This window comes from Pezoporus wallicus, unplaced genomic scaffold (genome assembly GCF_028554395.1).
Source record: "Pezoporus wallicus isolate ANWC-B61680 ecotype Strahan unplaced genomic scaffold, APGP_CSIRO_Pwel_v1 scaffold_6445, whole genome shotgun sequence".
In the NCBI taxonomy this organism is placed as follows: domain Eukaryota; kingdom Metazoa; phylum Chordata; class Aves; order Psittaciformes; family Psittacidae; genus Pezoporus; species Pezoporus wallicus.
The window spans coordinates 1686980-1700203 of NW_026641753.1; the positions used below are offsets into that span (position 1 = coordinate 1686980).

A 13224-nucleotide genomic window follows, 5' to 3' on the forward strand; every position below is an offset into this window, starting at 1 on the left:
AGCGGCTTTCAGCCATGCCCAGGAGAGGAAAAGGAGAATGGTGCTTTGCTGGCTTGGACAGCCCGGTGCTGCCCCGCAGGAGCCGGAAACAGACGTCCCCTTGCCGCTGGGCAAAGCCCCAGCAAGGGGCAAGGCAGCCTTTTCCCTTCATTAATAGGGCCTGGCTCTCCTGTGAAGGGAAGGGCTGCTGGCCCCGTTGGAAACGTGCCGAGGGAATGAGCTGGTGGCTGGTGCTGCTGGGACAGACGGTGTAAAACAAGCCCCACTGTTCCTCGAGAGCTGCATGGGGCACAGCCAGGGACAGGCAGTCCTTGCACACTGCCATCGCACCGCTGTGTTTTAGCACGGCTGGCCCGACACCAGTGCCCCATTCCCTCCTCTCCCCAGCACTCCTACCGTGCCAGCCCCTGACAGGGGCAGGACTCAGCATACACCCCTGTACTCCTAATGACCATCCTGTGCCTGTAATTCATTGATGTGGGAAAACCTGATACCCTGTCTGCAGGGTGTCCCAGCAAGGTGTCCCTCTGGATTTTGTCTTGGTAGCTGTGACTGGCGCTTACAGCCGGGTCAGGGAAGCCGATACTGTGCTCCTACCTCTAAATCCAAAGGGATAAATATAGACCTGTCCCCTCGCACTGCTCCTTCACTGCAAAAGCGATCTTGCAAGCATTAACCACAGCCCCGCCGTGACTGACAAGCACATATTGACAGACACATGTGGCCATCAAAAGCCCTAGAGATTTCCTAATGTTTATTAACAGCTACACGGTCTCCCTGGGGCAGAGAACCCCGCTTCCTTCCCTATGTAGGGCGCTGGCTGGCACAGGTCAGGATGCTGTGAGGGTGCTGCAAAGGGCACCAGATGCCAGGGGGCTCGGGGCAGGATCCTGTTGCGTTGAGCTCCCCCCGCTTAGGAAAGGAAGTTATTTTTTGATCTGCTCCCTCACGCCAAAGTCCTGCAGCGTAGGGAGGGAAAGCAGTGTAGTTCCCTGCAGACAGCCAAAGGTCTTGGTGCAGCCGCGCTCACTCAGCCTTTTGGGGGGGAGCTGCGGGGCTGGGGAGTTGTGCTGGGAGGGGGCTGTGCCTGCAGGTCCCCGCGAGCCGGGGCAACACGGCACCCATGATGGGGCTGGTGCTGCTGGGCTCAGCCCTGCGCTCCGGCGGTGCTAACGCTCACGTTTCTCTGTGTTTCCCACCCAGGGATGGACAGGAACAGCAGCGCTGGGGCCACGGAGGGCCAGCACAGGAGCCCCCACCGGCAGGTGGTGAGTCTTTTGGGGGCTGCTGGCCACCCTTTGAGAGGCGAGGTGGGGGCTGCTGTCAATGGCCTGCTTTGTGAATGATAAATATAGCTACTTTGCTCTAGGGAACGCTGCTTCATCCCTTAGGCAAAATGTAAGCACTTTGTACTGAGGGGGGAAAGGGCTGGCTGGTGGTCCTGGGCAGTGAGGGGGTCTAGGAGGGTTGTGGACATCTGCCATGGGCCAGCCTCTGCAGACCTGGCTTTCAGCAAGAGCAACCTCCTGTTGAGATCTGACCTGGTCCAGGGAAATCCCCTGGCACCCCCAAGACACCCTTAACCATCAGCACAGCATGATCCCTACAGGGATGAACCCCAGCTTTGCTTTGCCACCCAGGGTCACCCCAGATGCAGGGCAGGCAGCAGCCTGGGGCTGCACAGTGTCCTGAGAGGTTCCACTGTGGCTGTGCCCCCTTTCTGCCCCAGCACGCTCCTGCCCCAGCCCCTGATGCTCTTCCTGTCCCTTCTCCAAGTGCAAGGGACTGCTCCAAGACCACCTCTGGTCTTGGGCTGCAGAGGTGAAACACCTTGGAGGTGTTGCAGTCCAGACCTAACCTAGCTCCCCAGCACAGGGACCTCTGCCAGGGACTTGGCAGTGGGCTCATCCCATCTTTTCACCTGCTCCACACAGACTTCCCTCCCTGTGGGAAGAGGTTGGGACCTCCTCAGCCTTCCCATGCCCCTTGGAGCCCCTGTGGTCTCTCCCATTTACCAGGATGGGACTCTTCACTAAGTGCTGGGTGAGACATAGAAACTTTCCTCCTTGGAAAAGGCCTCCACAGAGCAGAGCTGTGGAGTTCCCAGGGTGAAAGCCCATGGGTGGCTGTCTCTATGTCCCCGCAACAGTTCTAAGCATTGGTAGCAGCTTCTGGGCCAGGGCTCTGCATGCAGCCCATGCACTGCTCTCACTGCCTCTGAGCTGCAGCTGGTGTGAAATTCAAAGGTCTTTTCCTAAAGCAGCACTAAGCATCGGTGCAGAGTCCCTCTGAGGAGCCCCTGCTACCCTGAGAGTCTGAGAAAATGCTTCCAGAACAGCTACCCATAGCTCTTTAGTTTAGTGGGAGGAAGGAGAACCCCTCCTGCTCCTCTTCCATCACTTGCTCATTTGCGGGTGTCCTGGCAGCCGGCAGCTTCTGCACTTCTCTCCCATTCCCTGCTGGCCACTTCTGCTGGGGCTGCTGCTTCCCCACTCCAAAATGCCCCGGTTTCATCAGCTGTGCATGGAGCAGGGCTGTGGCCATGCAGGAGCTGGCTCAGGACAGGCTCCAGCCCGGGGAGTGGGACCTGGGCCAGGCATTGCCTTTGCTGTTCGGGCAGCAGCAGCAGAGCTCTGACGCAGGCGTGCTCCCAGCAGAGCCCCATGGGGGCTTTAACCAGGGCCGATGGGGGCAATCAGTGGGATGATGGCGATGGTTTACAGCCCCCCTGGGTCTGACCTGGCCCTCCAAGGCATGAATTCGGGCTTTGGAGTCTGTCCTTTCCCCCCATTCTCACTGTTTCACAGTGTTTGTGTGTCTCAGCAGAGTTTAATCCCCCTGAATTGAGGGTGTTTCCAAGCCAGACTTTCTGCTAAGCCATTGGCCGCTTCCCGGCTCCCCTGGCCTCCCCTGGGGTGTGAATATCCTGCTTGTCAGCCCTGGGTCCAACAGGTGCCTATGGCTGGCAGGTTTCCATGGCCCTTAGTGCAGACATGGGATGATGGTGCCAAGTGCAGCTCCCGTGGGGCTCACAGCAGGCACAGTGCCCTCGGGGAAATGTGGCCAGGGTGGGCGAGGGTGGCTCTGATCCAGCCAGGAGAGGCTGAGCCCTGTGGCACAGGGAGGTGATGAACTCACCCCGACCTCAGCATCACCCCTTGCCCCCAGCCCTGCCCTGAGCCCAAAGCGAGGTCTGCACCGTCTCCCAACTCACTGCCTGCTTTTGAAGACACAGAGCCTGCCCAGGTTCAGGGGTGGTTAGGGACATCTGCCATGTCCTGTCTCACGGGACCCTTAGCCAGGCCCAGGTACAGAGAGATTTGTGTTCATGAGCTCTGTACAAATGAGTTTTCACCACTGAGGCAAAATGCAAATTCTCAGCACCTGGGGAGATGCTTTTCCATGGAACGTAGTGCAATTAAAGAGTAACAACACAGGGATTTCTCCAAAGGCTGAACGCTTGCTCACACGCCAAGAAAAACAAGCTGGGTGACCTCAAATAATGTCGCCCGCTGTCATCTGTGGTAGCACGGAAGACGTGCACTTGAGCTCAGAGATGTTGCAGAAGCGTGGGAACAACCCCAGATCACAGGTTTTCTTTGGTCATGTTCACACAGGTGGAAAAAGATGAGTTTCTGTAAATGCCAGGACAAGGAGACAGTGCCCGGTGTGACGGCAGTGACGTACGTGTCATGGAAAAATGGATGCTGGGATCTAAGCGATCTTAAGTTACAACAGCCAAATCTGCCTCTCTTTAACTCAAGAGTGATGATGGGAAAATGGAAATTTGAAACATTTCCAGCTATTAAGTGCTTTTGCATTTATTTTTGGCCAATGAGATGTTCAGCTTGGATGTGGGGGTTGTGTTCTGTAACTCTTTCAGGAAAATAAGCAGGACGAGGAGGTCCGGGTTCCTGACAGAAGAGAGAACGAGACCAAGGCAGACATGGGGAGCAAAACCTGGGCAGACCTGGCTGGGGAGATGAAGATATTCCTGTGGAACCCGGAGGAGAAAACATGCCTGGGGAGAACGGCCAAGAGCTGGGGTAGGTCCTTGCTCAACCACACTTTCGGGGATCGTTGCCTTTTCTGCTTCACAATGGATGCACTTGCCTGTGAAAGTCCTTGATAGCTTGGACTGACCACCCCTGTCCCACATTTTCAGGGTAGATGTTTCTAACAGGTGCAATAAAGAACTAGTGAGGAGGACGAGCTTGGGAAACTTGGGTAACTTGGGAAAGTTACCCTTGGTCTGGATGTTAATGTTGACTGAGAATGTGAAAGCAAAGATTTCGGGCTGCCCAGACCATGTACTGGGAAGGAACTAAGAGGCTGAGCAATCGCAGGGGCTGCAGGTCAGTCTGTCACAGCCATGCGCCTCTGCTGCTGCCAGCAGCCTGGCTCCTGCCTGTGTAAGTCAGGAACCTGCGGGGAGGTGGCTTTGGGGCCATCAGTGTTGGTGGGGAAAGAGCACCTGAATCACAGGGCAGGTGCTGTGGGGAGGGTGCTCACTGCGAGCCCACACAGCCCTCAATGCCTGTATGTGCTCTGGGGCAGGAAGGGCCGGTTGTCACCATCACCCCACAGCTTCCCAGGGCATGACGTGGTGCCAACAACAGGGCCTGTGTGTGCTGTTGGGGATGGTGTCTGGGATATGACGTGAGGGTTTTGGGCACCCTATTTGATCCATATCCGTGTGGCCTTCAGAAACTATAACTGAGCCTGGAGGTGCCCGGGGAGATTAAGAGCAGCCCGTGGTGAGCTCTGCTGCAGGCTCAGTCTGAGAGCACACTGAGGCCATCCACTTTTGCAGCTCCATTCTCCTGATAGCACATAGCCCCCACAGCAGTGAAAATCTTAGCCCTTAGCATCATGTGCACATACGTATCTGCTCAGCCTTTGCAGCCCTTGTTGACTGGCACTGGCAATGAGCTTGCAAGCCCCACAGCCTGCCTGTGCCCTGGCTGAGTGCTCTGGGTGTCCTGCAAAGCCTGTGGTGGCAGCCAGGAGAAACAAAGGACCCGTAAGCATCACAGAGTCTGAAAACATGCAGGCATGAGCCTGGGGCAGAAATCCACGTCTGCTCCTGTGCCCTTTGCTGGCCGTGGGGGCAGCTGGGTTTTGCTGCTCCTTTGCTGGACAGGAAGGTGCAGACTGGAGTGTGGGAGCAGTATGCGGGTGAGAGTCTTTAGGGACGTGGGTTTGGCTCTTCCAGGTGCCGAGAAAAGCTCTGCAGGAGGAGTGGATGTGGCCCCAGCTGGCTATTGCTGAAAGTTATTTATTTACAGCCTCGGGGAGGGTGCAGGGTCCTCCTGCTCCTTGGAAGCATCCCGGTGTGCTATACAGCCACACTGCCCTATGGACACACATACCGCGGCTGCACACACGTGTGTGCTCACATGCCCGTGCAGGGGGGCAGGAGAGAGGCCTTGAAGCTACTGTGAAAATCCAATCTTCTTTTAAAATGAGAGCATTTGGAGGTGAATGGAGCTGAACTTTCCCGCTCTCATCTCACAGGTGAGGAGGAGGGAGTTGGACCAGCCTGGGGCTGCTCCCCTGCGCTGGCCATGAAGGTGTTCCCCAGGGACAGGGGGCTCCGGGGACTCGCACTGCCATAATGCAGGGAGCCGGCTGGCCACAGGGTCAGCACTGGAAGCTGCAGCCCCTGGGAAAGGCTGCACCCCCGACTCTGATGGTGACAACGCTTCCTGCTGCATTGCAGGAAACTTAAGACAGAGATGGTAGCAGCACCATGTCCCAACAAGCAGGGGCTCGGCACCGGCAGCAGCTCCAGCTCCACCAGGCTGGCGTAGAGGCAACATCCCAGCATCATTGTGGCAGGGTTGGACATTGTCCCTGCTGTGCCACCAGCAGCAGTGATGGTTCCCTCTGCCCCAGCTTAGCACACAGCAGGACACGGCCCCGCAGTGGTTCCCAGCACCGTGGCCCCGGCAGAAGCACGGCAGGAGAGCACATCTGCGTTCCCAGGGCTCCTCTGAGCTGCCGGCACGTTTCTCCTGGGAAATGTTTCTGTTAGGGCTTCACTTTGCTTTCTGAGCCGCTGGGTTTTATTCATAGGCCGTGGCCTCTTGAGACGTCCTCAGCCATCAGCCTGGTCCAGAGGAAAAACAAACCCATTCCTGAGATGTCAGGGCTATGACAGAGCCAGCGGTGCCGCAGCCCCTGAGCGATGCCCAGCGCTGGCGTCCCTGCCATGCAGGTGACAGGAGTCAGGGCAGGAGACAAGCAGAAGCCGCTGGGTACATGTTATCATGCCAAGAGGGGGTGGAAGGGCAAGAGCCAAGACTGGGTCTGTCTGTCAGAGAGAGCTGAGGCAGGTGGGCACGCAGACCTGGCCCTGACCCAGTTCTGGGAATGGCCATGAGGCAAAAGGGGTCAGAGCAAAGCAGCCGCTGCCCCAGCCCTGGGCTGAGCAGGGAGCATGTCAGGCACCCAGAAATGCCGGGGTCTGTGTACGGAGGAGGACTGTGAGCTCCCACCTCCATGATGGACTCGGAGCTGCGGAGCATGCTGTGCTGAGCACGGCTGTGCATCCCTGCGGGATGCTCCCCGTGGGACGTGCTCCAGTTGCGCTAACAGCAACGTGCCCTCTCTCTTTCGCAGGCTTGATCTTGCTGTTTTACTTCGTTTTCTACACGTGCCTGGCGGGAATGTTTGCCTTTTGCATGTACGTGATGCTGCTCACGCTGAGCCCCTACACACCGACATACCGGGACCGTGTGTCTCCACCAGGTACGTGCCCCCAACCCGGCCTCAGGCACCTCCCAGCACCAATGTACTCCTGGAATGGCATGGCAGGGACCTGGGTAAAGCTCTGATGGAGCTGTATGCTCCCATGGGCAACCAGCCCTCTATAACAGGGTGTTATCACTTACCTCAGGGCACTGAGAGTGCTGCAGGTTCTCTGCAGAGGATCAGGCATCTTAAAGAGCCCCATGCGAAGCATTCATTCTAATGATACTGTTATTCCAATTATGCTAATTATTGTTATCACTATTCTCAAGGTAAATGAGAATGAAATTCCAGTTTTAAAGGTTTGGGCCTTTCATAGGTGATGTCCATTCATTACAGCTGCTGCCCCTTTATACCTCATATCTTCAAAATAAATTGCAAATTAAGGTTTTATGAATTATTATTTTGGGGAGTCCTGGCAAGATAATGTTCAAAACTGCTTTCCCTGTGTCAGAAGCAGCAGTTTCCCTGTGTTTCCCCATGTTGGTGGGGAACACAAGGCCCCTCACCCTGCTTCCTGTCTGGAGCCTGGACCGCTCAGCACCTGTGTGCATACCCAAGCCCATCACTTTCTTGCAGTGCTACTGAGATCCTCCAGGTCCCCCATATTCCCTGGGATATTCTGTGCTCTCTGGGTGTGAAATGGATGCAAGGGATCAGCTGGTTTAGGAGAGGGTTTGTGAGCTGATGCTGCCGCTCTCATCCTGTGCCCAGCCCCGAGCCCAATCGCAGTGCATCCAGCCCCAGCAACATGCACCCCAAGTCCATGTCCACCCCAAGTCCACATACATTTGATCTAACAGGGTCTGTCTCCTTCTCCAGGAGTAATGATCAGGCCGTACTTGAATGGGTTCACTATTGCCTTCAATGTCTCTCAGCCCAGCACGTGGCAGCCCTACGTGGACAGCATGCACCACTTCCTAGCAGGTAAGCTCTTAGTCACCCCAGGGTCATATTGGCAAGCTGTTTGCATCCGTGCACACAGGCGCACAACAGTGCAGGGACCTCCTTGTGGGCATCTCATGAGTCTAGAAAGAGGCTCCTAAAATGGTCACAGGAGCCTTGCCTTTCCGGGTGGGACTTTCTAACTCCCTTGACATGCGGATGTACTCTGAGAGTGTGGCTACGTGCAGGTCTCCAGAAATGTTAACAAGTCTCTTGGTCCCCGCCAGCTTACGATGACAAAGTTCAAGAGGAGAAGAATATCGAGTGTGTCTCAGGACAGTACTTCATCCAGGGGGGCAATGAAAGCGAGGAGAAGAAGGCCTGCCAGTTCAAACGCTCCCTTCTGCGGAACTGCTCTGGCATTGAGGACCCAACGTTTGGCTACTCTAAAGGCCAGCCCTGCATCCTGCTGAAGATGAACCGGGTACAGAGAAAGCTCGTTATCTTAACTCCTTCCTTCAGTGCATGGGGTGGCAGACCCTGCTTCTAGGAACACAGAACTCCTGCCCTGAGTAATGTGATCGGCGTGTACAAGAGCTTAAGCCCTGGAGAAGGGAGGCTGCACATGTTTACCACTGCATTTCCTACAAGCACGGGTGTCTTTTGTTTTTGCAGATCATAGGCTACCGCCCTGGCGCTGGGGTCCCTGTGAGAGTGGACTGCAAAGTGCAGGTACTGCTCTCATTTGCGCTTGTCAGCATGGTGCGTAGAAGGCCAAATTTCTCCCTCTGATGGTCTCCACCAATATTCATCCCCATTTGAGCCTCAGTCACAGGACCCAGTGCTGCAATGTCTCTGGGTGCAGTGCACCAGTCTCCTGCTTCCCACCCTTGCCCTCCACGTGCTGCCAGAGCCAGGCTCACCAGCAGTGCCCTGCTCAGCCCCTGAGGGCAGTGCTGGGTGCTGGGTACCAGCTAGAGCCTGCAGCTCAGGGGGCAGAGGCAGGAGATGCTCACATCCATCCCCACTGCTCTGCAGGACCCTTGGTCCTGGGAGTGCCTTGCAAGCTCCCAGCAATAGGGTAAATGAAGGGCTCCCACTGCCTGAACAGAGAGCGGTACAGAACTAGACAAGTGCAGGGAGGGATTGACAGGCACAAATCCTGTAACCCTGCCTGTGTCTTCATAGCACTGTTATGCTCCACTCACTGCAGCAGCAGCTGGCTCTCACAGCAAACTCTGCATGGACGCAAGTGCAGCTGAGCCCTGACAGAGATTTGCAAGAGGTTTCAGTATTAAAGCTCCTTCACACCATCCTGAAGGGAGCTGCATTCCGTGTCCCATGTGCTATGTGTGTCCCTTTGGTTTTTTTTCCAATCACAGAAAGGCAATGAGAGCGATCTCAGAGCTGTGGACTTCTACCCTGGAAACGGGACATTTGATCTCATGTATTACCCCTACTATGGCAAGTTCACTCATGTAAGTAAGGACTCTGGCATCTTTGTTATGTCTCCTTGGTGAGGAGAGAGCAGGAGCTGCTGCACAGGGTACAGATGTGCTTTCTGGCTATTTTGGGCAGATGCAGGCAGGAGAGAGGCCGCGGGCACTGGGATTACAGTGCTCTATTTCTGTCTCTGACAAACTGAGGAAAATCCTTGGGGATTCTGGTTGCCCCTTGGCAGCAACGGGAATGATTTCATTTCTCATCTGGAGACTGAGCCTGTGCTAACTCCCAGAGAAGGTCTCAACACTAGCGTTTCCCAGGGCGTTAGGGAAGTCAGGGGTTAAGTGACAGAAGAGGAACAGGATGGGGCTTCTGTCAAAGCTATGTCAAAACCACTTCAGGCTGGGTTTAACTGGTTTAAACCAGTCCAACACCAGCGGCTATTTCTGAACATGCCATCCAACACTGCTTTGGTCTGCGCTGAGCTGTATCATGATAGGAGGTAACACACCTTCACAACAACAGCTGAAATGGAAGGCAAGGCAGGCGCTAGACTCCTGTTCATAGAATCCTAGACTAGTTAGGGTTGGAAAGGACCTTAAGATCATCCAGTTCCAACCCGCATGCCATGGGCAGGGACACCTCACACTAAACCATGCCACCTGAGGCTCTGTCCAACCTGGCCTTGGACACCACCAGGGATGGAGCATTCACAGCTTCCTTGGGCAACCCATTCCAGTGCCTCACCACCCTTACAGGAAAGAACTTCTTCATTATATTCAATTTAAACTTCCCCTGTTTAAGTTTTAACCTGTTACCTGTTGTCCTGTCACTACAGTCCCTAATGAAGAGTCCCTCCCCAGCACCCTTAGAGGCCCCCTTCAGATACTGGAAGGCTGCTCTGAGGTCTCCACGCAGCCTTCTCTTCTCCAGGCTGAACAGCCCCAACTTTCTCAGCCTGTCTTCATATGGGAGGTGTTCCAGCCCCCTGTGGTCATACTGCAGCTGGCTGAGGATGAGTAACAGCCCCAGTGTGCATGTCCTTCCAGCACACAGATCTGAGGAACACCACAAATGTCTTATTACAAGCCAGTCAGTTTTTTAGAACAGCAGGAAGTATTTAAGAGTCCCTGTATCTGGTGATGCTTGCCCTGACTAATCAACCCAAGAGGCATGGTGCAGTGCAAAGCTGATGTCATCACATCCCTCTGAGGTACAGGCACAGAAAGGCTCAGCTTCAGCATACCGAGGACCAAGCAAATGCACTTGGACACCTGGGAACCATGAACCCATTACCGGGGATTTTTACTGCACATGAAAGCACTGCCTGCTTTTCTGCTCCCTCAAAAATGACACTTATACCTCTCTTCGTTTCAGGTCAACTACACATCCCCACTGGTGGCTATGCACTTTACAGATGTGAAGAGGAATTATTTGGTCCCTATTCAGTGCAGTCTGAATGGGAAAGGTATTATCAATGACCTTAACAGCGACCGCTTCCTGGGCAGAATCATCTTCACACTTAGTATTGGAAAGTAGCCACTGCAAACACTGGGCACTTAGGTTAAGTCAATCAGAGGCTTTTTCCTTTCTAAAGCATAAAGCCAGCATTTTTTTCTTCTAGGAAAAACAGGCACATGGAGATTTTTGTTAATTTATTTTTGTTCATAGTTACAAAACAAATGAGATGCAATGGATGTGGAAGCACATTTTTCACCATCTGATGTAAATCATTACTGGTAAAAATTAAAAGTCATCTGGACAGACAACCTGCAAAAGCATTTTGGTTTTGATTAAAAAACCCCCCTCTGGTATCTGAACACTTATTTTCATAAGGTCTTTTATGGGTGACTCCTGTGGAATGCATTTTTCCTGGCTCTACATTTTAAACTGTACCATACTTTTATGTGTATTTCTCAGGCAACAGCTACCAAGAGAAGAGTTTATTATAGCACTATCCTTGTTAAAATAATAAAGAGCAAAAATTCTGGATTATGCCTGCAAAGACACGGTTAAAAGGGGAAAACAGCAGATTTCAAAATGCCTCCTAGGATGTTGAGCACTAGGAGCATTTGACTGCGGCATTTCACACAGCTTGTTCAGCACACCCAAGGTGTTGGAGCAAAGGTCATGTAGAAAATCATTTGCCCTTGAACCTTTCTAACTGTTCCTTTCTGAACTGGGAAGATTAAAGCATTTCCTCCTCCTCCTCCTCCTCCTCCTCACCCAGTGCTTCTCTCTGCCCCAAGAATCCTCATTAAGTTTATAGGCAGGGATGAGCGAAAGGAGCCCTTCTCTCTGTCATGGTTCACAGGTTGATGGCACCTCCTTCCACTGGCAAAGAAGTGCCACTGAAACACGTTAGACCCCTGCTCCCCAAATATTTCAGGCTTGTTCTCCCGTGTTCCAGAGAGTTTGCAGCTACAATGCTGCAGAAGACCACAGGGAAATACTGGTGTTTAATGTTTACGAGGTCAATGCCGGTAAGCAAAGTCATCAGCTGATCACCCTCAAAGACCTATGGAGCACATGGGCCCCTGTCAGAGTGGAGCGCTGCTGACCTGAGCAGCCTCACCCTCCCTGGCCTGTGTACCCTTCGCACCCAACAGATGAACTACACTCCATGTGCTAGGAGCGATGAGAACGCGGCAGGCCAGGACACCTTGGGATAATGTACTAGTTGCAGAGCACACTTACTAAAATTACTGACTGAACAAGAGCATTATGGTATGCTTGTCCTACATCCTAGTCCAGGTACCCAACCTGCCATCGTCTCCTGATCTACATAAGTCCCTTAAGAAGTCATTTTTGTATTAAAAATAAAGCGACTCCATTAAAATTAACTCCATAGTACCATTCTTAAAACACTGGTGTAAGAGATGCAGTTTGTGACTTTAACATCCTGTACTGGCCAGTTAGGGACTGAATTTTAAGGCAGTATATAATGTGATCCTTGAAGTTTGGGCACTTAATTAACTTTCTAGGGGAGAGTTCAGGAGCCCAGTACGATAAGACTTACTATATGCTAAGTATCACAAACAACCGTTGGGCAAAAACTAGTAAGAACTGTTAAAAACCTAAGCCAGAGGTAGTTTAGGCACTAATTTTGCTCAGATGTGGTTATCCACATGACACTGCTAGAGCTAGGGCAACACCATCATTCTGCCTGCACAACTTATCTGAAAGGGCATGTTCTGACCAACACAAATTGGCTTCTGCCAAGGAAGGTGCTGCCTTGGTAGCAGCTCTTCCTTTGGCATCAGGAATAAGTTAAACCCGCAAACATTTCCCTTAGTGCCAAATGCTTTAGTTCTTTTAAATCATTCATATTTCTGTAGGATCCTTCGTACTTCAGGCCATGAAATTAACAGCTCTCCAGCTAGCAACAGGACAAAATCCTATTTATATCTATTCCCTACCTGCCTATTGGAAGGATTCTTGAAGCAGCTGGCTCTTTATCAGACACTGGACCCATGTTTTGATCCAATCAAAGAAAGATCAACTAATTTGGCTATAAATGTGTGAACAGCTTGAAAACAAAAGTTTCTCTTTCCCCATGAACATCCAGATCCAGGGACATTGACAATCCCATTGGAAAAGCTCTCAGAAATGACATGCAGGCCTACTTACACTTAAACAAAGCTTTATAAACACTGTAGTTAACTTTATTTTCCAAACACATAGTCAGCTTTCAGCATGTTTGTACAGTCATTTCGGGATTTGGAGAATTGCATACACCACTTCTCATGCTACAACAACCTTAAAGTGCTGACTCAATTTTTGACTTCTAGTGAAGCCCAAAATAATACTTTGTATGTATCTATAAAATACATATATATATATAAATGTGTGCATCTAGGAAATTACTGTATTTGACTAAAATAACCTAGCAAAAGTGATGCAAAACACTTGGATCTGCAACCTGAGCATGAAACCATCGATGGAATCCATCTGCTGGCAGCAGGGAAGCAGCACACCCCGACAAGCTGGTGTTACTCAGCTTTGCCAGTCTCAAAATAATTCACCACTTACCACTCTGGCAGGGAAACAGAGTATTGCGAGAGCAAAGGTACAACACGAGACCAAGGCAAACAAACCCAAAGCACACAATCCAACACACAGCATTAACCTACAGTCCTAAAA

At 52.4% G+C, this 13224-nt stretch overlaps 1 protein-coding gene across 3 annotated transcripts in view; it reads left to right on the forward strand.

Annotated features, from left to right (window-relative positions):
- Positions 1-10850, forward strand: part of ATP1B4 (ATPase Na+/K+ transporting family member beta 4) — a 69615-nt gene extending 58765 nt beyond the window's left edge. The window contains exons 1-9 of one of the 3 annotated variants that reach the window (XM_057425198.1): positions 921-1008; positions 1204-1268; positions 3884-4046; positions 6625-6753; positions 7576-7680; positions 7926-8122; positions 8314-8370; positions 9021-9116; positions 10459-10850. In XM_057425198.1, the coding sequence (XP_057281181.1) occupies positions 1206-1268; positions 3884-4046; positions 6625-6753; positions 7576-7680; positions 7926-8122; positions 8314-8370; positions 9021-9116; positions 10459-10620 (972 nt within the window). In that variant the 5' untranslated portion in view covers positions 921-1008; positions 1204-1205 and the 3' untranslated portion in view covers positions 10621-10850. Of the gene's footprint in view, positions 1-920; positions 1009-1107; positions 1269-3579; positions 3684-3883; positions 4047-6624; positions 6754-7575; positions 7681-7925; positions 8123-8313; positions 8371-9020; positions 9117-10458 lie in introns of those variants that run through there. The other 2 variants (XM_057425196.1, XM_057425197.1) reach the window with 2 other exon arrangements.
- Positions 10851-13224: the final 2374 nt, after the last annotated feature.